We start from the raw sequence: 24,306 nt of genomic DNA on the forward strand, positions 1-24,306 counted from the left end.
TTGCATATAAAAACTTAAAAATACTTAAAAAGTGCTTATTTTGGGCTTCAAAAGTGCTTGAAAAACTTGTTCCACGAGTCCGAAGTCGTAGTTTTTTTTCACGATTTATGACGGTTCCGATCTGTTCATACTGGCAGGTACTGGATCGGTACCGGTTTTAGAACGGAAGGGAGGCAACTACTTCTAATCTTCCGCGAATATGGTCTACTTCCTTGTTGTTTTTTTATGCCCCCGGTAGGGTGGCATATAGCAGTTGAACTGTCCGTCAGTATGTCAGTCTGTCCGTCCGTCCGAAAAAAAAACTTTAACGTTGGCCATAACTTTTGCAATATTGAAGATAGCAACTTGATATTTGGCATGCATGTGTATCTCATGAAGCTGCACATTTTGAGTGGTGGAAGTTCAAGGTCAAGGTCATCCTTCAAGGTAAAAAAAAAATACGGCGCAATAGGGGGCATTGTGTTTCTGACGAACACATCTCTTGTACACATTATGCCATTACGGTGCTGACAAGTTAAAATATGCCAGGGAATAAGTGCATTTTTCAGAAAGGGTGGCTTTTGAAGTCCCCTTGGGTTGTTGACAACCCCGATTCTAAAGTAAAAGCATCTTGTAAAGTATGCATCAATAATTTTTCTTCAAAATTAATTTGTAGCAGATGCATAATTGTCTTTAACACTTTGTAGCAGCTAAATTATACCACAGGAATATCTGTTATGAACATTTAGAATACATATTCAATACAAATAACAGGTTTTGTTTTGGTATGTGTAATGCCGTAGGTCAATTACTATATCATAATGAAATATCTTACTTTTGATTAAACAGTTGTTACTGTAGCAGGGTAGTGCAGACTGTTGTAAGTCACATAGAATGTAAAGCAAGAAGAGTCCAATTTAGTGAAACGTTGTCAGTATTGGACACAGAATAATATACAGTTTTCATTTGGTCGGACTAAAAAAGTGCTTGAATTTGGATTTTTGCCATTGAAAAGTGCTTTAAAAGTGCTTGAATTTCATTAGAGAAAATCCGTATGAACCCTGATATACTGTTTATGTCTTCCTGGCTGGTCACTGTTATGACATTTGGTCAGAAGTGTGGTTTTCTATTTCTTATATTGTACAAAACATGTTTATTCTAAATATTTTATATTTAAAGTGTTATCCAATTTTGAAAGAATTGATTACATGAAACTTTTTTTTATTTTTTGATTCCATACAAAATTCTTTACTTTCACACTTTGTCAAGTATAAATCTTCTTCTATTCAGAGAAGCCGTGGAGCATTTCCTCACCGCTCTGAACATGCAGAAGCAATCGCACGGCTTGAAAGACCCGAATGCAGTCATGTCCCAGAACATCTGGAGTACCTTGCGCATGGCCATATCTCTGCTTGGTCGCAGTGACCTGTATGCATTCTGTGATAAACGTGATGTTGACACGCTAATTAACGAATTTGGTCTCAATAACGGTTCTTGATATGGCAGCTTTGGTGATAGGACTTTTTGTGATACAAGCTTTAGTGAGACGAATTATTCCATTGATGGTAATATCTATTGTGACGGATGTCAGCATGTTTGCAATTCATTGAAACCAAGAGCTGAGGACTTACAGACATGTGTAAGCTCAAGTGATAATCAGGTGCCCTGGGATTGTCAAAAGCCGGGTGAAAATATTGTTTGTACGCAGTATTTTCATGGGTGTGGAATACAGTGTCATTCGGAACAGCTTGGAATGCAAACACCCTTGGGAGAACTGCGGAGTGAAAGGCTGACAGATTCAGGGGAAATAAAGAGGGACACAAAAATATGTGAAGATGAAAGTATAGCAAATCAGCATGTTAATCAAAACCAAGACTTCCATTATATGGATTTTTCACTTCCAGGGGTCCTAAAGCTAATATTTCAGTGATGAAATTTTTCAATTTAATGAATTTATGATTCCCTGTAGATTTTGTTTTTGTTAAATAAATAATTGCATGAATTTATATTGTAAGAAGTTGTAAATAACAGAATAAGTGTTTATTCCAAATGTTTATGACTTACTAAAGCGCAAAAGGTGTTTTGCAGAATATGAAAGGGGTCAGGAGCCCTCTTAAACAAAGCTTCTTACAACCTTAGTTTTAAGGTTTTCTTGATTTTCTAAAAATTCCTGTAGTCACTTGCAAGGTAAGACTATTCGAATAATGTATATTTACATTTTAATTTTTAGGACAGGTAAATATTGCTTAGATGATGATTTTGTATTTATTTTTGTATAAAGCATTAACACTGGATTTCTCATTGACAGATTTTACCTTAATATGTTCCTTAAGTACGTCTTAAAGGGATCTTTTCACGGTTTGGAAAATTGACAAAATTGAAAAAAGTTTTTCAGATTCGCAAATTTTCGTTTTAGTTGGGATATTTTTGAGAAAACAGTATTATGGAACATTTACCATGGTCTAATATAGCCAATATATGCATCTTTTGACGATTTAAAAACCTAAAAATTATAAAGCGTTGCAACGCGAAACGATTGAATAATTTGGAGAGTTCTGTTGTTGTCGTTAAATTTTGTGAAACTACGAAGATTGATCATATAATGCATAAAATACTTTAACCAAGTATGCTTGGCAGAATAGCCGAGCGGGCTAATGCGTTTTTACTCCAGGTTACTCCAGGACTCCGGGGGTCACTGGTTCGAGTCCAGCTGAGGCTACTTTTTTTTCTTATTTTAAATTTTATTCTTGATTTTTTACTGGAGCTTTTAAGATCCAATGTATACATTTATCAATATAAAGCATTTAATGACTTATTTCAAAACATGCCAAAAACTGTGGAAAGGCCCCTTTAAGCTTTTTTCAAAAGTTAACTTCAAACCGAGCCCAACTCCAGTGCTTATGTCATTAACAAATTTAAAAAAAAATAAGGCGGTGATTTATTTTAAAACATATACTAACTTACACTCCATTATAAAACCATTTTTGTTTGTTTTAACTTTTAAGAATATCCTTTAATAATAAGTATAAAATCTCAGACAAGGTGAAGGCGGTTCCAGACTGTATTTGATTGTATCAGATATAATGTACTCTTTTTTCATGCTAGGTATGGTTGCTATATTATCTCGTAATACACTCTTGATCATGCAAAAGTATTGTGGTGGGGTTGAAAATAAGGTAACTAAATCACGAAGAAGATTTACAAGTTATGAAATAGCCACAGTGCTTTTTCTGTTATGTGGTTCAAAAAATGTTGTTGAGTACTTGTTTATGCGTGTGACAGACTTATAATATAATAGTAATATAATAGTGGTGCTTTGTTTTCCAATACCTTATCATTTTTCAAAATTACCTCCCTTGATTTCAATTTGATATGCATGTTCTATTTAAATATTTAATCTTTTTAGATGAAATAGGCAATCAAATCAGAATGATGTTAATTCTGTGTAGTGCAGTATTTATGTCTGCTATTTCCCTAGATATTAAGGGAAGCGGACAACGACAACGAGCGGTCATGGTATTGTAATGAGCATGGGGGGGGGGGTGAGTTAGAGGGTTTGGGTAAGCCTTAACCCATACCTTAACCCTTACCTGACCCCTAACCTAACGATAACCCAGGGTTATCTCCCCTATACCATGCCTCGCTCGTTGTAATTGTCCTCCTTCCAGATATTAATGACTATATGCAATAAAATATAGATATATGCACTTACATTTCTTGATATAAAACAGCATGAACAAGTAATATAACTATAAATGATTTTAGTATACTTAAAGGAAGCATTTAATACATTTAATACATAAACTTGTCAATACTGCATGTAATTGTTATTAAAACTTATTTTGCATATTGCACAATTGGTGCAAAAAGGTACCCTGTGCCTTTTTATTTCAATGTCACATGGTTTCTTTTTGCGCCAATGGAGCAAATTATGTACATGCTTTTAAATTGAACTCCATGATGTAACATCAACATCTGGCTACAACATCAAAGGGGGTGTTTATTACAAGAAGGCAAGACTTGAAACTTGCCTTAAAATTTCCTCAACATTAGCCTTTCTTGCAGTTTGTAATTTGATGATAGTTACATGATTGTAACTCCTTCACATTTATATATCAGATACACCAATATTCTTGCACACCCATTGCTATATAAACATCGATGGCAAGACGGTTTTATTGCCTTTAGGGACAGAAGTAATGCAACACCTTGTAAATGGGATTGGTGATTGCAGTAATTTTATTTTGGGATTTGAGTATTTAAATCAAGGGCTACGTGATGTATCTGATTGTAATGTGTATTTGGTGTACATATTTTATACAACTGCACTAGGTGTTCCAGGAAATGTTTACTACCGATCTGTTACCATATCTAGCCCCAAGCTGTTTGTTACAAAATTAATCATTGCATTTCGTGCATTGGTAGAAAATATTTTACTTGGTATTGGCCGAAAAGCAGTTTCATATCATTCATATTGATAGTTTTGAATATTCCTGTCAATAAGATATAATGCTATTTATATAGAGTTGTGAATTGTTCATAATGTTTACAAAGAAATGCTTTAAATACATAGACCACATAATAGTAATTATGAAACTAACAAATTTTAATTTAATTAACAATCATGTATGTGTTCAAAAATTTGAATTGACACTGCCATGTGTGTTAATCACTCAAACAAAATAAATGCATTTTTTAAGGGTAGATTATACAATAAATGTTTGTGTTTTTGATATGGTCGGCATTCTTAATACAGAAAAGTATGACAGATTTAACTATAATGAATATAATATTGATAGGGCATTTTTTTCTATTTTAGTATTTTCTGTAGATCCAAAGTCATTTACTGATGTGATTTATGTCCACCCACCATTGCTTATGTGATAGTGTTGGGAATGCTTAGAAGATTTTATTGAAAAGCTTCCTTGTATGTGAACATGTTTGTTTAATTGATTTTTATTTTTTTTTAAGTTTTGTCCTTTTTTCGATTTTTGATAGGTTTTCACTGTCAATATTTCATGGTTGTGCCAAATTCATAATTATTTCGCAGACAAACATGTGTTTATTTTTATCTTAAATTGTTAAAATAATGTTGCACAATCAAGTGTTAACAATTAGACACAAGTACACATTTTTGTGATGAGAAACAAATGCTTTAGTTTGAATAATTCGAGTCAAATCTTTACTGATACAAAAAGTGTATATTTAAGTGTAAACTATTGTGTCATTACAACTTGATGTTTCCTAGAGCAAAATAAGTATTAGTTACAGAATATTTTATATGATGTCGGACATTTTTTCAAAGTTAACAACTGGAGTATTCTTACAAAAATATGTGTCTTGTTCTGAGAAAATTCGGCTTAATGCATGTGCGTTAAGTGTCGTCCCAGATTAGCCTGTGCAGTCAGCACAGGCTAATCAGGGACGACACTTTCCGCTTTTATGGTTTTTTTAGTTTCAAGGAAGTCCTTCCTTGCCGAAAATCAAGTTTAGGCGGAAAGTGTCGTCCCTGATTAGCTTGTGCGGACTGCACAGGCTAATCTGGGATGACACTTTACGCACATGCATTAAGCCCAGTTTTCTCAGAATGCGGCTCATATCATGACTTGTACAAGAACATAATTGACTTTCAACGTTCTGCAAAGATGAATCGTATTTTAGTTATGTTAAAAAATAAATATTTATGTTCAAAATCATGTGTTCAATGTGGATAAAAGGAATAAAATTCTACAATTTTAAACTGTTAAGGTCAATGTGTACCAAAATTAGATACATTTCAAGTAATATGTGTTTTTCATCAAATGAATACCCATAACAAATGATGTTTTAGTTGTACATATTTAAGATATTTAAACCTTAAATACTATTCATTACAAGGGGCCCAATGTTTGTAACTTTTTCATATAACAATACATCATTGTTTGGTTGATACCGTTCAGTACCGCTACTTGCTGCATTTATAGTGGTGGCTTAAATGCAAATAATTAAAGGGATCTTTTCACGCTTTGGTAAATTGACAAAATTGAACAAAGTTGTTTCAGATTCGCAAATTTTCGTTTTAGTTATGATATTTGTGAGGAAACAGTAATACTGAACAATTACCATGCTCTAATATAGCCATTATATGCATCTTTTGACGATTTTAAAACCTAAAAATTATAAAGCGTTGCAACGCGAAACGATTGAATAATTTGGAGAGTTCTGTTTTTGTCGTTAAATTTTGTGCAACTACGAAGATTGCTTATATAAGGTATAAAATACATCACATGTGTGTACACGGCGGAATAGCTCAGTAGGCTAAAGCGTTTTTACTTTAGGACTCTGGCAGGACTCCATGGGTCACTGGTTCGAAACCTGCTCCGGGCAATGTTCTTTTCCTTTTTTAATTTTATTCTTGATATTTTACTAGAGCTTTTACGATCCAATGTTTACATTTATCAATATAAAGCATTTAATGAATAAGTTAAAAAAAAATGCCAAAATCTGTGAAAAGGCCCCTTTAATAGTTTAAGTAGCACAATACATATTTTTGTGAACAACTCTAGTTAATGATTTTCTTTTATTTTCTCTGTTATAATCATCAAATTACGAACTTTTAGTTTATTATATTGTTATATTCGAGATAAACACATACAGTGATGTTTAAACAAATCTTACAAAAAGCTAACTGCTTAAAATCTCAAGATGTAAAGTTGCGCGTTTATGTTTGTTATATATAATAAAGAGCATTTCTTGATCGTGTTATATTATAATAAAATGATCATATTTTTGTTTACATGTATTCATTTCACGAAACTCCAGTATCTTACGCAAATCTGATTAATAATCAGTCACATTTAATGTCAAAATGTGTGTGTATTTAGAAGATTATAAGGTCTTTCTGCGTCTGAGGCTGCATTATGTGAGGACCCGGCTGGAGTGTGTCGCAGCTCTCTTAATCAATATAAAGAGACTAGACCTATGAAAGTTGGGAATTATGTACGGACCCGGAGTGTGTCAAAGCGCTCCTAATTAATTAAGTGACTAGACCTATGAGAGTTGGGAATTATGTACGGACCCGGAGTGTGTCGAAGCGCTCCTAATTAATTAAGTGACTAGACCTATGAAAGTTGGGAATTATGTACGGACCCGGAGTGTGTCGAAGCGCTCCTAATTAATTAAGTGACTAGACCTATGAAAGTTGGGAATTATGTACGGACCCGGAGTGTGTCGAAGCGCTCCTAATTAATTAAGTGACTAGACCTATGAGAGTTGGGAATTATGTACGGACCCGGAGTGTGTCGAAGCGCTCCTAATTAATTAAGTGACTAGACCTATGAAAGTTGGGAATTATGTACGGACCCGGAGTGTGTCGAAGCGCTCCTAATTAATTAAGTGACTAGACCTATGAAAGTTGGGAATTATGTACGGACCAGGAGTGTGTCGAAGCGCTCCTAATTACTTAAGTGACTAGACCTATGAAAGTTGGGAATTATGTACGGACCAGGAGTGTGTCGAAGCGCTCCTAATTAATTAAGTGACTAGACCTATGAAAGTTGGGAATTATGTATGGACCCGGAGTGTGTCGAAGCGCTCCTAATTAATTAAGTGACTAGACCTATGAGAGTTGGGAATTATGTACGGACCCGGAGTGTGTCCCAGCACTCCTTACTAATTAAGTGACTAGACCTATGAGAGTTGGGAATTATGTACGGACCCGGAGTGTGTCGAAGCGCTCCTAATTAATTAAGTGGCTAGACCTATGAAAGTTGGGAATTATGTACGGACCCGGAGTGTGTCGAAGCGCTCCTAATTAATTAAGTGACTAGACCTATGAAAGTTGGGAATTATGTACGGACCCGGAGTGTGTCCCAGCACTCCTAACTAATTTACTCAACTCATTTAAGAATTTGTAATTTCCAACTATTGGAGTTAAGTTGGAAGATTTTCAATTTTAGTGTGGTCTTGTCTTGTGCGGAGGGGGGGGGGGGTCTGAGTGCTCAGAGGAAACCCAACTTGTCTGGGTTATCGACCAACAACCAAACTCACACGCTAGTACGGTTGATATTACGCTATAACTTAATTTCTTATGCCCTATATCATACTCAACGTAATAATCTGACATTTCCCATACATGTCGTGTTTAACTTTATGTATACATGTATTGTGTGTCAAAAGCACACGATCATTCATAAATAATAAAAAGGATAAAACGTAGGAACAATAGAGTCGTATTATTTAAAATTTCAGCGCAGAATTGCTTCTTCGGCTCCAGACAGTGAAGTGTGAACAGCAACTTTATACGAAGTCTTGCGTGCGGAATGTTTCTGACGCAAAAACAACTTTGTTCACGTCGATGTCTCGGTCCTTGTCTACTTGGATCAAAGCCTCTGGCGAGAGCCTGTCAAATATCAGTGTTGTTCGGCCATTGTTTACATGCGCCTCATTCCATCCACCATTCTATGTTTTCTAATCTCATACGTTTGAGATTTGAGGCTGAGGAAGACTTAATGTCATAAGGACATCATGTCAACTCGTACAGGCTTTGCATATTATTACGTAAAAACCTTTCCCTTATTTCATAATTTCCAAGACAAAATACACTCGAAAGAAAAATGGAAAACCCATTCTAGTAGTCACGTTTTGTCATCAGTTTTTTGTCACCATATGTGTATTTGATTAAAATTGTTTAAAAGACGCGCGTTTGGTCTGTTAATACTTCTTGGGTAAATGTGAGGTTCGAAAACCGTTTTAAGCTCACCATGCGTTTCATTGACTGTACATAGTCGTTAATCACAGTTTTAATAAATTAATGTTTAAAGTTGTTTTCTGTTATTAAAATAGTTGACGAGAACAAACATTTCTCTCCTGATACCGTTAAAGCACACTTATTGATTTGACTTTCTGGAAAAAAAGTGTTTGAAGTGTAACGTAAACTTAATTGTCAACCTGTACGTAATAACTCATGTATGTTGTTATATGCGATTGACAAATGAGGAAATTAGGGGATAAACTAAGACGTATGGTGTATCGTTAGTGTCATAAGTGAAATGATTAACCTGCAGGTGCATGTATTGCAAATAAGGTGCAATTTTGTTTAAAATGTTAATGAGACACTTCCGCGCGCGGGGTTTAATTATGAGACGGAAGTATTCATTAGTCAACCAACCCACTGGTGCCTCAAGAACGATGGGACGAATATTTTCTTATCTCTTCATTTTCCAGGTATTTGTTTACATATTGATACACCCCAGGTGTGACAGTAACACTTACCTTTTCTCATAGACTGTGAAGTTGTTCGTACTGGTGACATTATGTGACTATATAAATCAATTGGCATATTTTCTCAAGTGAATGTATATAATCTAAACATCACCAGAACTTTCATCTAGTTGTAAGCCATCCATGTTATAGAATTTTGTTTCTTAGTAGTACATTTCAATATTTTACAATTTCTGCCAGCTTACATGTACCTATTTACCTATTTGCTTCAAGTGGCACCTTGTAATGTTGGTAGCCATTTGTTTTATTGAATTCTGGGAAATTCCCTTTCCTGAATGTCACTTTGACAGTTTGAGAGTTCAACTTTGTTGTCGCAAGAAGATGTATCACATCAAAGTAATTCCATGTCTAATTCTTTGTAATTTTCATTGTTTTTCTAAATAAGGCGCCAATATGTCTTATTGTTATGACGTTTTGTAAACGACGTCATGAAACGTTCGAATTTCTGGGTCATTATTTTTGGTCAGTCACGTGACTGACCAGTTTTGGTCACTGGTGCCCAGAATTCGGGTCATTAATGACCAGAATCTTGGTCATTGCCCAGAATCTTGGTCATTGACCAGAATCTTGGTCACTGACCAATTTTGGTCATGAGATTAAACAATAAGTAAAAACAGTTGAGTTTTAGTCAAGATCTAGGATAGACGTAATTTTTAATGTATCTTTACTATTATCCAGGTAAAACTTAACACGTGCTAAAAGATATAACGATTTAATAACAATAATCACAAGCTAATTGCACTGAGTGTTCGTTCTTTAACAGTCGGAGGGCTCCGGGCGTCTCCTCTATACGCATGCGCAACGCGCTTCCGATGGGTCAGACGCAACTCTCCAGGTCAGCCACAACACTCCCCCCGTCTTTATTGTTGGAACCGCTCCCCGGACCAGGTACCACCGCCCGAAACAATATTCTGCCATTTATCTGGTTGTGGTTTGTTGTGCCAATCCTGGATTGCCAAACTGGCGTATATTGGGGACCATCGATTTCCGAGGTAGATCTACAGGGCAACCTGCCCTGTGGAGATCGCATCAGACAGGTTGACTGCGTTTCTCGTGGTGACTTTCAGGATGTGCTGCGTTGTCACCCCCTGAAGTTCCGCCAACATCGCAGTCACATCCCCATCTTCCGTTGGCGCCGGAAATCGATGATAGGGCCTAGTGAAGTAAGGAGCGTGAATTCACTCCTGTTGTAACAAAAGTGGGTGTTGGGAAAAACTTCCAGCCAACACCCGACACGACTGAGTGAACGGCTCGCCCCCCGGATCCCACGGATATGAATCAGGCTGACTAGCCGATTCCATTCGATTGAAAACATGAGCTAACTGGCAGCTTGGATCGGCCAACTGTCTATCGTAAACTGTTGGCGCATGGACCTTTTCAAATTTAACCCCCACGCTGTCACACCCAGGGACACGACAGGTGTGGTTTCTTGTACACTTATCCACCTGGCGCTGGCTCTCCAAGCTCTTCTGGATCTGGGACAAACTGTCCCTTCTTGTGGTCGTGCGACTCCGTAAAGGACTTGTATCCTCGGACTGGTCGCCCTCGACCCCGTCTCTTCTGGTGGTCGTGCGACTCCGAACAGGACTTGTATCCTCGGACTGATCGCCCTCGACCCCTACCAAAGGTAGACATCCAACCGCCCAGGACTCGGTATGACCTTCTGCCTTCTTGTCCGAGAAGTGACACTCTTGGACCCCAACAGTAGCTTCTACCTTGTCACCGCTGGAAGAACTTACATCCATCGGGCAAACTGCCGTCGATGACTTTTTATGACCCTTTCTCGGAATTGGCGTTCCTGACAGGATATCCCGATCCGGACCTATGTCCACTGTTCGTTTGAACATGATGACTTTTGCTACCACCGGTTTATCTCTGAATGTTGTATTCAAAGGTATACTTTCGCCATTGATTAAAAGGCAGTCCGAGTGCAGATCAATCAATGCCTTGAAGTGCCGCAGCAGGTCATGTCCCAGCAACATCTCATCACTGATTGGCGCTACACATACCCCTTCCCTGGAAGACTGCTTTCCAAGCTGTACGTGTAAAGGCTGTGTCACAAATCCTTTGAGAACCGAATTCTTATCAGCAAGCTGCATGTTGATTTCCCTGACCTTGCCTGGTTTCCGCTCTAACTGGTCATAGACTGCTGAAGACAGTATAGATATATCCGCTCCAGAGTCTACCCGAGCCCTAACCTGACGGTCTCCTACCAACATATTCACATACGAAGACCCTGCCGTCACAACCATGACTGCTATGGTCTCCACTCCACTTGCTGACACGGATTTGCTCCCTTCCTTTTCAGCCGCCAATCCAGATGAAGCATCCTGCTGCACTTCAACCGGCACTAACAAATGGCCTCTTGCTACATCGGGCTGCGGTGCCTGGCCTTCGCTACCGGCCCTTTGGAGTTTAGTCTTCTGTGGACTCTTTTCAGCCACTTGACCTTCAGACGTTGATTTAAGGGATTCCTGGTGCACCTTACAATTCTTTTTTATATGGCCCCTGCCATTACAATGAAAACATCTGAAAGTCCTCTGTGGGAACGTCATATCCTCGTTATTTCTTGCACTGTTTGATGCTAAACTAGCTTCAAACTTACAAGTCAGCTGCTCGATCGCCTTTTCCAGTTTTTCTAATCTCACATCACACGGGGACTGAACCGCATTGACCGCTATTCCTTGATCATATTGCTTAGCCTTCTTGCCATCCACCACTTGAGTGACATACTGATGGTGTCGTACCAGATCAACAGCATGCTGAATAGATCGTGGTCGTTCAAAACAGGCGTGTTTCCCTGCTTCACTGTCAATACAACCTTGACAGAACTTTGAAACTGCCTCCCTTTGACCAAACTGATCTGGAAGGTCCCTAAAAGCAGGTATTGCCAGAGTTAACACTCTATCCGCCCAATCTTCTAACGATTCCCCCGGTTGCTGTGTAGCCTGCTGGAACTTAGCTCTACTTGTCTCAGGTAGTTCCTTTGAACCAAAGCGCCTTTCCATCTTTCGCATAATGTCACGGAAAGAAAAACTTTCTCCCATATGCGTCTCAATAGTGAAGTAATCGAGAGCCTTCCCCTCGAGGCACCAGTTCAGGTAATCACGGCATTCATGATCAGACCATTTGTAGACTTTCCGATAGCTGTTGAACTTTTGCTTGAATGACAGCCAACTGGTTCGTCCATCATATCGTAGGTTCTTTGGCTGCCTCCTTGGATCACCGTGGACTCTAGAGTGATATTCATTCTCTGATAAACTATCAGATTCTGAACTGGAACTGTAATAGAACCTTGATTGTGATGACCTTGCCCTGTGACGACCTTGTACATGACGATGCCGCCTTCTTGAAACACCGTGTCTTGACCCTGATCTTGAACTGGAGTCGCTGGAGTGATTCCTGTGCTTTGGCTTTTGTGATGGCCTACCACCAGATGGAGCATGACTGTAGCGGGAATGTTTACGAACTGACCGTCTGTTGTCGTCTTCATTTCCCGAGCCACTGTCGTCGTCTTCCTCTGATACCCTATCCTGTGACCGACGACGCCTAAAATGATCATAAGTTTTGGAGTGATTTCCCCTTTTCCTCTTTTCCACCCGCACCGCTGATTCATTGTCCGAGTCACTGCTCTCATTTCTTCTGAATTGTTTCTTCAACGGCTGTTCAACCCCCTGGCTATAAATTGAGGGCTTACAGGGCCTTTCATCTTGTCTTGACTGCTTTTTCTTATCGTTTTTAATGGGCTGCTGCTCTTCATCTTCATATCTACCGCTACTGATTCCGCTTTTAATATCAGAAGCTATTTGTTTTTCAGATACATCATCAAGGCAATTCCGGGCCTTGCATAAAACTTCTGTGTATTTATTGCATCTTACACAGTTCGGATCACTGCAGAAGTTTAAATCATCGTTATCACGTGTTGAGTGTGACTGAGCTCTTGTGGGAAGTGTCATGAATTCAAACCCACATATTTTATTTAGGAAAAACAATAAGGCGAATATGATGAGACCAATATAGAATGAATACTCGGATAGCCACGTTAAACCATCCATGATTCGTTATAACAATAGTTTTTCCTTATATGGTACACAACTGAACCGAAAGTAGAGTTTTATTGTTTTCGCCTTATTGTATTCTTATTTTCAAATAAGAAATTACCTAAATAGTCCAAACGATGTATTTAAACCAAATTATGTTGAATAATATTGTTAACCAATGTTCACTTAATTAATTGCAACAATAGCCCACCATACCAACCAAACTGGTCAGAAGTATACGAACAGCCAAGTTCAACTCCCTCCGTCTATACAACTGCAGCATAGTATCTGTTTGCAAACAGCAAAAAAAACACCCTGTGTGCCCCCGAAAACTGCAAATGCGAGAAGTCCCTGTGCGCAAACTGCGACGTACCCCTGTGCGCCTCCGCAAACTGCGAAAACGGCTAGTATATGTTCACCTGTGTGCTCATAAACTCGTGACGTCACAGCAACAATTTTCTTTTCAAGAGAAACACTTCTTTAACAAATTAATACTGCCAAACTGGCTCAAATTTGTTTAAAAATAATCTGTGTTGGTCGATCTGCACCGACGAACGGACTCTAGACGATCTCAGTTGTGAAATACGATGTTTCAATAGCACGTGGTTGCCAAACTGGCAAATGCAAAAAGTTCTTAATTACCCGGAATCCCGCTGTTCTTTAAGTTTTTGCCTCGTCGCCAATAATGTATCTTTACTATTATCCAGGTAAAACTTAACACGTGCTAAAAGATATAACGATTTAATAACAATAATCACAAGCTAATTGCACTGAGTGTTCGTTCTTTAACAGTCGGAGGGCTCCGGGCGTCTCCTCTATACGCATGCGCAACGCGCTTCCGATGGGTCAGACGCAACTCTCCAGGTCAGCCACAACATTTTTGTTAAGAGTCATTCATTTTTCGAAGTAAATACCTTTTAGTCGTTATCACATGTTTTATAATAATAATCCAGTAAATTGAAGATTGTTTACATGAAGTAACACTGATTTTATAAGCATTTTAACACTTTTATTGTATTATTTACACAACGCAAGAACGCAGAACTGACTGATTGTGCGTCACTCGCCATTAACTTTGTAAATACTACCCTAGTGTTATTACCGGGAAGCTGGCGGTTAGGAATCACTTACATTGTGTTGCTGTCTAACGGGTGGTTTATTGCGATTATTGTCTTCGCACGAAGTTTATTGCGATTATTGTCTTCGCATGAATAAATTATTGTTTGAACGTTTTCTATGGACTTGTTTCATATTTCAAAACGGATGGAACAAGCGTAACACTATAATATGATTATAGGTTCTACCTAATTTACGGGCAAAAGCTTTTTAAGTTTTTTTGATAACCATGTATTTTTAATAAATATATGGATATATGATTGTGTTCAAAATATGATAATTGTTGCAATAATTAAGTAATGCATCCAAAAAAGTCAATCTTAAAACGAGTTACATGTTCCAAGCTTAAAGATCTAGCATCTTATTTTTTTTTGTTTTCTAGCCACAGGAATTTATAGCTGGTTCGGTGTCTGTGGTATAGTGGATGGGGTGTCTGCTAACTGGCTTAGTCACTGGGAGGTCTCTGTATTGATCCTTAAAGTGGAAGCATTCTTTAGATAACCCTAAAGACATACTATGGCGTACCATTTGGGTTGAAAGTCAAAAAGACCTACACGTTAAAAAGATAAATGTACGTCGAAGTACAACAATTGTACGTCGACATGAATATAAAATACACTTCGAAGTATATATTTGTACGTCAAAGTACAATTTGTACTTTGACATACATGTTTGTACTTCTACGTACACATTTTCTGAACAGCCAATCAAAACACTAGTCTCTTGAGCCGCTTTTCCTTCAGATTTATTCATAATAAATGTTTAAAATCACTTTTTTAGTTGAGGACAAAATGAATAAAAATATCAGAATGGCAAAAAAACACATAGAAGTTTCAAGTATTTAATGCATTGAAATAGATTATATACAAATTTGAAGAAGATTCAATTGTTACCTTTTTAAAATTAAAATTATTCAGCATATTGTGTGTATGAAATGATCTTGCGGGGCAGAGTATCACGACCGTCCAGCGCATTACTGTGTAGGAAATTCCCAACAGTAACCAGTTACCAAGCATTAATGGGATAAATAATGTATTATAAACTCCCCGTTGGTCGTATTTTGTGATAACCATAACTTGCATAAGTCAGAGGTTAATTCCGCCACGCCAGGTCAATAAATACGCACAATATCTATGAGTTAGCGGTCGATAGTCGCATAATTTGGTATAAATTATAATAATAATAATGTTTAATAAATACGCACAATATCTATGAGAAAGCGGTCGATAGTCGCATAATTCGGTATAAATAATAATAATAATAATGTTCAATATCAAAAATCTCTAAAAGCAACAGACGTAAGGTGTCTTCTGATTGGCTAACACTCAAGGGTCGGTGAAAATTGTTCGTCGAAGTACATTTCTCGTTCTACTTAGTAGGTCTTGTAGACTTTCGCCGTCATGGTACGTCATATAGACACTAAGTACTGGTCCTACCCAGGAAACAGTTTGCTTCATCAAATGTCTCAATTCAACTTGACAGCTTGCTAAAGCAGTTGCATTAAGCATACTGTACACTGATTTAACATAATCAAAATCATGTGATGTGTCAAATCAATTTTGATTGACAAATTTGACAGGATTTTTTTTTAATCCAATAAGTTTTAGACTGTCAAATAACACACACTACGTATTGAAAGCCATACCTGGAGCTTTCGTCTGTATATCACTGACTTCATCAGAAGAATGATTTCTACTGTTGGGAAACGTTAACACCACTAATTGTCTTCTTATTTATTATCAATGTATAATTATGTGTAACAGCATAACAACATACTTGATTCGCAATTAAAATATTTAATAAATACAGGTATCTTGCAGGTTTCTAATTTTCTTTCGCAAACTATTGTTGAATAGTTTAAATTTTGTCGCCACTAAAAAACTAGCCATTTTGTAGCAATTCTAAAATCACAGTCTAAACTGCATACACTTAACTCTATAGTTACAATTTGAATGCAAATATTAGAATGCATCATGTTATATCATCCATATTATTTTCCATATTTTTTTATTTAAACATTCAAATAACACATAACACAGAACTTATATAAAAAGGTATGTGGTATTGTGTGGAGATACAAAACACTTCACATCATTTATTTGTACATAAAATAATAGTTACAAAATAAGTAAAACTAAAACACTGTCATCAACCTACATTTCAAGAATATTTACATATATGAAATTACAAAGTGGTGTTATTGTATTACCTTTTACAAAATTAACATTGCTGGTTTTGTACTAGCCATAAAACATTTATCATGGATTAACAAGTAACAACCAATTTATTAATTACACAATAGAACGGAAATCATATTAATTGCATTATGCATTTACTAAACAAGCTATTTGCTACTGTTTAGAATTACACTATCTTACTAAAAATGATCACAGGTACTTAGTGCTTTTACATACTTGTGGTAAGTTTTGTATTACTAGTTTGACAATTATCGGCAGACACTTGTCGATATACAGACAAAATTTGCATGGTACCTTTCATATTTTTTCAGCATAATTGCCTTCAAATTGTTAATTTAACAACCCTTTGACATTGTTTGCACATCTGATCTTATTATACAATAGCTGATTTTTGTTTATAGATAGACATATATAGACTTTTCAAAGTTCTATAAAAGTTCACACATGTTCCATCCAAGTAAACAAACAGAACCAAAAAAGATCACCACAGATAATAACTGTGTGTATAGCTTGGAAATTTGATAGTTCATGAATCCCTCCTTTGTTGATTTCTGTAAACCAAAACTGTCAGTTTTGCTGGATAGAATGGCTTGTATAATGCCCAGCTCTTGCCTTCGCAGAACAGCTTCTAAAAACGGAAAACCAACAAATATCTTAAAATTTGATCAATAATGCAGACAATTTATAAATGTCTTGTTTTTTGTTGATTTCGAATCTGGAAGATTTTCTACGTAAGATTGTGGTACGAAAATCCAACGGTATCGGATTTTGTGGTTTTAGGCCTAAACTAATTATAGTGATATGTAACCTTTCGGGATATCGGTAAAGTGCGAGCAGACGAGGTGTAAATACGTTAAAGTAAAAGCTAAAAGACTAAAAAGTTAGATCGGAATATCTTTAAATTTTGTGAATAAATGTGTTCCTGGTGGATAACAACGACAACTTACCAGAATATTTCTCATGATCACACGTAAAACTTCTTTCTGAGACATTGTGTACACACCGGTCTTACTGACAATAACGAAGTGACGTCACCATCTATGTATAGAATGCTTTCTGAGAGCGAATGGAAAATGCGTCACATATTCTTACAAATAAACAGTAGGGTGTCGTTATTGAAATACCGCGAGAATACTGGAAGAATAGAGATGCCAACTATAATGTTTAAAACAAATAATTTTTTAACAAGCGTTCGTGATTTGTCAGGATAATAATAACAATAAGATATCGAAAAGATCAAAGCAAATAAATTCGACAGAAATCTGAGATTCGGCAATATATTAAAGACCGGTTATGTTCACCTAAATTGTGTTTGGTAAAGACTGTCACTATATGTAGTGAACCAGTCTTCGGCTTATACCCACCGAAGAAGAGCATTCAGGGGAGATAATTGAGTAATGACTTAATTCTGGAACGGTTGCGAAGAAAAACAAATAATGCGAGAATATTTAGTGCGATTCGCTACACAACTATGATGTCATTGATATAACTTTTCCTGAGGTATGTATTTACATGTGATTTAGCAAATGTCAAAGTGTTTTTGATTTGTTCAAGGTCATAAATAGCATCGCGAAAATATATGTCGCGTGGCAAATTTTTTTGAGACGTATCCATATGTGGTATTCTTATGTAATTTTATGTCTAAATTCCCATATGTATGAACGGTCAACGCCCGCTTCGCGGGCTTTTGCCCGTATTAACAGCTATTTGAAAGCTATAAGTAATCAAGTCATTAATACGGTATACCTCAAAGCAGAGGTGCGTAACATTTTTGGTGGCAGCGGTGGGATTGAAGTTTTAAACTCAATCCAGCGATATGAATCCGACGCTTATCTACGTTTAAAGTGAAAATTGTTACTTTTTATTACGCTACCATTTGTCATATACAATAGTCACTTTTTTCGGGTCAAACATCGGACTGTTGTTACGCGCGTTCACACGAATGTAGACATATGTTTTAAATAAACGTACTAGTAATTTCAAAAAAAAACAAAGTGCAAACAGTGGGTTGAAAGTGTTATTTTATACAATAATTTATTACGATCGTAAAAGTCAAATATGAGTGATCCGAGGGCGGTAGACAGTGAGGTAACCTTCCGTGACGGAAGTGGTTCGTCGGCTCGTGGCGATGAAGACACACCTGAGTCGGACGCGGAGGTCGCGTACGGAAGCCAACATGTACTTGACGACGGGGTACGAGCGCTACACGATCAAATGTCGAATATGGCTTCCGTTTTGCGTGATGTCGTTGTGGAGTTAAAGCAGCTGAAGGAAGCAGGGCAGGGTACCACATCTTCGACTGCTAACAACGCGAACAACAACACATTTGTTGCGACGGTACACAGGCGTGTGGGGGATCTGGATGATGATCTACGTAGTGCGGGTGATAGCCGGGTTGATTCTAGAGTTGGCAACAGAGTGCCCGACGTGAGGGAGTCGCAGCCGGAACCGCAAGCGCCGCGGTTTCTTAACAACGGCTTTGTGATTGACCGTAATTACGAACGGCAAACTGACAATGGACAGCCGTATGCGCAACCTGGGGTTTCAAATACTAGGTGCGAAAATGCCCGTGGCAGATACGAGTACCAGACTCCTGTCTACATGGATGGTCATCGTCCAAATCAGCAGTGAAGACTTCCACATGTAAAGATGGCATCATTTAGTGGTAAAGAGGACTGGGTGACTTGGATATCGCAGTTTGAAGCGATTGCAAAAAGGAACAAATGGAGCCAAGACGAAATGCTGGACCAGTTGCTACCCAGACTCGAAGGTTTGGCAGCCCAGTTTGCATTCTCGCAACTCTCCCCAAACTTGCTAAATGACTATCAATCTTTAGTGGATGAACTAGACAGCCGTTTCCGTGTCATCGAAACGCCGCGCTCTTTTGCGTCAAAGTTCAGCCGAAGGTCGCAACGACATGGCGAGACTCTCGAAGAGTATGCAGCGGAGTTGAAGCAACTCTATGACAAGGCTCATGGCTGGAGAGATCGACGTACTAGGGATGAAGATCTTGTACGAAGATTCCTAGATGGACTAAACGACGACGACGTCAAATTCGAGGTTGAGTTTAACAAAGAACCGCGGAATATAGATGAGGCGGTTTATTTTGCCGTGAACCTGATAGAAATCCGGGGTTCAAACAGAGCTGAAAGACGAAACCGTTATAATGCCAGGAGAACTGAACACGACGATTATGATAGTACCGTTGCAGACGAGGAAGAAAAGGCTTTCGCAATTAAGGGGGCAGATGCAAAGACAAATCCTTCGCGAGTAAAAAACGAAGATGACAGCAAAAGCGAAGCATCTACAATAAAAGAGCTATTGGCGAGGATCGAAAAACTAGAGGCAGAGCGAAACACACCTCAAAAAAGAAACTTCAAGAAAGATGTGACTTGCTTCAGATGCCAACAGAAGGGACACTATGCGAGGGAATGCCATAATCAAGAGCAAAACAACGCTTTTAACAGAACAGCTGATGAAAAACAGAAGCCTTAAAACGGGAAAGGACCAGCCCTTGCGGCCAAAGGGAGGTCCATGTAAATGATCTAGTATTGGAGGGCCAAAAGGAAACCACAACAGCGACAGAGCCAGTGAGCAGTTGTAACGACAGGGACTATGGGGATGGCCTGTACATTGAGGGTACAGTGGAAGATACCCCTATCATTTTTACAACTGACACTGGTGCCTCGAAAACTATTGTGTCTTCGAGGATCTTCAATCGGCTTAGAGAGAGTGAGAAGCCAAAGTTAACTGGTGCCATAGGTTTGCGGGGAGCTGGGGGTATGCCCATTAAGGTAATGGGTCGAGGAGCCTTCAGAATGCAGCTTGGACCAGTCAAGAGGCTTCAAGAAGCTATAGTAGCCGACATAGAAGATGACGTGTTGTTGGGCTATGACGTGTTGGGGAACGCTGAGAGTCCAGCTGATATCATTTTGAGTCGCAGTATAATTTCTTTAGATGGCAAAGATATACCTTGTATACAGAAAAGGCTGAGGCAAATGCGAAAGGTAACTGTTGCAGACGATGTGCTAGTTCCAGGGAACTCAGAAGCTGTGATAGAAGTGTATGTGGAAAGAGAAGAGGCTGATGACGGAGGGAAGCCTGACTTTATCATTGAAGCCACTGATATGTTCCAAGAGCGGTATGGTCTAGTTTTGGCTGCAACATTAGTTAACATCAACTCAGCCCCTACTTGCAAGGTGAGGCTTATGAATCCGTTCCCTGAAGAAGCCATGCTGAAGCAGGATGCCGAAATAGCACGTGCAGAACGCATTGATAGGGTGGTAAGTGTCGTCGTTGATAAAGAGAGCGAAGATGTGGCGAATAACATTAGTATAAGACGAATTGCTGTAAGACCGAATCAAAAATTGCCTGGTAATGTAGAAGCACTTGCCCAAACAGGTTTAAAAGGACTACCAGCTCATCTTAAAGATCTTCACGAGCGCTCTACAGTAGGTAAAACGGAACACGAGAAAGCCGTTGTTGCAGGTTTGCTTCACAAATACAGCGATTCATTTTCTAAAGATGACTGGGATATAGGTCTAACCCATTTAACAGAGCATTGCATCAATACCGGAGATGCCGCTCCAGTGAAACAAAGGCCTCGTCGGGTACCGTTAGCTTATGTCGACGAAGAAAGGAACGCAATCGAAGATCTGATGAAGAAAGGGGTGATCCAGAAGAGCAGTTCGCCTTGGGCTAGTCCGATAGTGCTAGTGCGAAAGAAATCAGGCGCGGTTAGGCCGTGCGTCGACTACCGGCGCGTCAATGCTTTGGTTAAGCCAGACGGGTTTCCGCTTCCGCGAGTCCTGGACTGCTTGGATGCCGTGGCTGGGTCCAAGTATTTTAGTAGCTTTGATTTGACGTCCGGCTACTTCCAGATACCTCTGAAAAAGGAAGATGTACCGAAAAGCGCTTTCGTGTGTAAGTTCGGACAGTTTGAAATGACACGGATGGCATTTGGTCTTAACAATGCTGCTAGCACTTTTCAGCGTACCATGGAATTAGCACTTCAAGGTCTCCAGTGGCAGACGTGTCTCGTCTACATTGACGATATTATTGTGTTTGGTGAAAATTTCGTTGACCACATTGTCCGCGTTGATGAGTTGCTGGCGCGTATTCAAGACGCAGGTCTAAAGTTCAAGCCTGAGAAGTGCCGCATACTGCAAACAGAAGTTGTCTTCCTTGGACGTATAGTGTCAAAAGAGGGGATCAAACCGGACACGAGTAATGTTGAAAAGATAATAAATTGGCCTATTCCACAAACTGCAAAACAAGTAAAGCAATTCGTGGCTACAGGCTCTTACTACAGAAGGTTTGTAAGGGACTTTGCTAAAATAGCCAGACCAATGATTGACCTGACAAAAAAAGAGGCACCTTTTCTTTGGACTGAACAATGTCAGAAATCCTTTGAAGCCATTAAGAAGGCATTGAAGTGATGGGTTATCCATTGAACGGTGGTGGTATTTTCTATTTGGATGTCGATGCGTATGGGTGCGGAATAGGTGGCGTTCTAGCACAGGAGCAGCAAGGTCGCGAAAAGGTGATCAGGTCCCTTAACAAAGCTGAGCGTAACTATTGTGTGACAGAGCGAGAGCTACTCGCAGTGGTCTATTTCACACAATACTTCAGGCAGTACCTTCTGGGAAGACGTTTCATCGTCAGAAGCGACCATCAAGCCCTTACTTGGCTTTTCTCTTTGAAAGAGCCTAACGGCAAAATCGCCCGATGGATCGAAATCCTGTCACCGTTCGATTTTCAGATTGAGTATCGCGCAGGAAAGCTTCAACCGCATTGTGATGCCCTGTCGCGCTGTGAAACGCCAAGGGGTTGTACATGTCACGAGGTCGATATGAGTGAACCCCTAAAATGCGGACCATGCAGCCGATGTAAGCATAAGGCAGAAATTATGGAATTTCAGCCGCATGGTACTTTAGTAGAAAGTAGAGAGCCATCAGAGGTCCATCAAAATGATACTTATGTAGAGCAATCTTTGAGTGTTGACACCAATATCGATGAAGCTGCTGGGAATAGTAAGCAGGTTGAAGGTGTAAAGGTGGCCAGCATAAGCGATAACGTACGAGTGACTAAAGAACAGAATAACAACCTTTCGTGGGCATGTGAAATGTCTCCTACCGAAGTGGCGAATCTTCAAGCTGTTGATATCAATATCAAGCCAATCTATGAAGGACTGATGTCCGCTTCCAAACCACCATGGGCTGATGTGGCAGAGCTGAGCCCGGAAACCAGACATTACTGGTTGATTTGGGATCATCTCAAGATCATAGATGGTGTACTATGTAGGACAAAACTAAAGAAGGATGGTACAGGTGAAGCAACCCAGATAATACTTCCAGCTAACATTAGATCTAGAGCGTTGAAGGCTGTACATGACACTTTTATGGCGGGTCATCTGGGTGTTAAGAAAACCAAAGCCAATTTGACACGAAGCTATTACTGGTTCCGCATGAAGGAAGATGTCAGACTGTACATCCAACGATGTGATACTTGTGAAGCTGACAAGAAGCCGAACAAGAAACCGAGAGCTCCTTTGGGCCATTTGAAATCAGGCGGGCCATGGGAAAGAGTGGCGCTAGACTTTATGGGACCACTCCCAGTATCAAGAGCACAAAATAGATATATTTTGGTACTGACCGACCACTTTACTAAGTACACAGAGGTGTTGGCTGTTCCAAATCAAACGGCGGAAGAATGCGCGCAGAGATTGATGAATGATGTAATAGCCAGGTGGGGTGCTCCATTGTCACTTCACTCGGACCAGGGGGCGGCATTTGAGAGCAGAGTATTTCAGGAGCTATGTAGAACTCTAGAAATAAAGAAGACTAGGTCGAGTGCAAGAAATCCTAAAGGTAATGGGCAAGTGGAACGTAACAACCGCACTCTTCTTAAGATGATCAAGGCATTTTAAAAGGGGAACAAAGCGACTGGGATCAACACCTGGGATGTTTGGCAGGCGCCTATCGTGCAACCCCACATTAGGCAACAAGGTTATCCCCAAACATGATGACTCTGAGGCGTGAAGTTCGACTTCCCGCTGATATGATGTTCCCAGACTTGAACCCAAACAGCTCTGAGCAAGAAGACACTTGCACGTATGTCTTAAACCTTAGAGAAACTATGAGAAGAGCGCATGAGGTGGCTCGGAAACATTTATCAAGCGAAGCTAAACGAAGTGAGGAATTCTATGATAAGAAAATGGTGTTTCATAATTATGAGCTTGGTGATTATGTGTGGTGCCTCCATGAAACTAGACGTGTAGGTGTTAGTTCAAAACTGGAAAGAGCATTTGATGGTCCCTTTTTAATGACTGAAAAACGGTCGCCTATAAATTTTGTGATCCAGCTTAACAAAAACGGACAAACGTTGGTTGTCCATCACGATAAGCTGAAACCCTATAAGGGAATAAACCCTCCGTTATGGGCATCCAAATTGCGTAAAAGGCTGTTGAACAGGCGTGCGTAAATGTGTATCCGAAACTTACTATTAAACCGCACAAAATACTGTTGAAAATTATTTTATTAATCGTCTTAATAATAATAGTAATAATAAGAATAGTAGGAAATAAGCGAACAAAAAACATGTAATTTAATGAAGAATACTAAAGGAACTTAACTAATCGCGTACCGATATTCGAAGATGTGAGCACAGAGTCAGTCACTGCGATCGATTTGTCTCCGTACTCTAAAGAGTTG

The 24,306-nt window shown here is 38.9% G+C and overlaps 1 protein-coding gene across 4 annotated transcripts in view; it reads left to right on the forward strand.

The window, feature by feature from the left end:
- The window catches only part of LOC127871621 (peroxisomal targeting signal 1 receptor-like), a 38,723-nt gene extending 31,969 nt beyond the window's left edge, over nt 1-6,754 (forward strand). For all 4 annotated transcript variants that reach the window (XM_052414733.1, XM_052414737.1, XM_052414734.1 and 1 more), the window contains one exon: nt 1,270-6,754. In XM_052414733.1, the coding sequence (XP_052270693.1) occupies nt 1,270-1,477 (208 nt within the window). In that variant the 3' untranslated portion in view covers nt 1,478-6,754. The remainder of the gene's footprint in view (nt 1-1,269) is intronic.
- Nucleotides 6,755-24,306: the final 17,552 nt, after the last annotated feature.

The sequence above is a fragment of the Dreissena polymorpha genome, chromosome 3, assembly GCF_020536995.1.
Source record: "Dreissena polymorpha isolate Duluth1 chromosome 3, UMN_Dpol_1.0, whole genome shotgun sequence".
NCBI lineage: Eukaryota > Metazoa > Mollusca > Bivalvia > Myida > Dreissenidae > Dreissena > Dreissena polymorpha.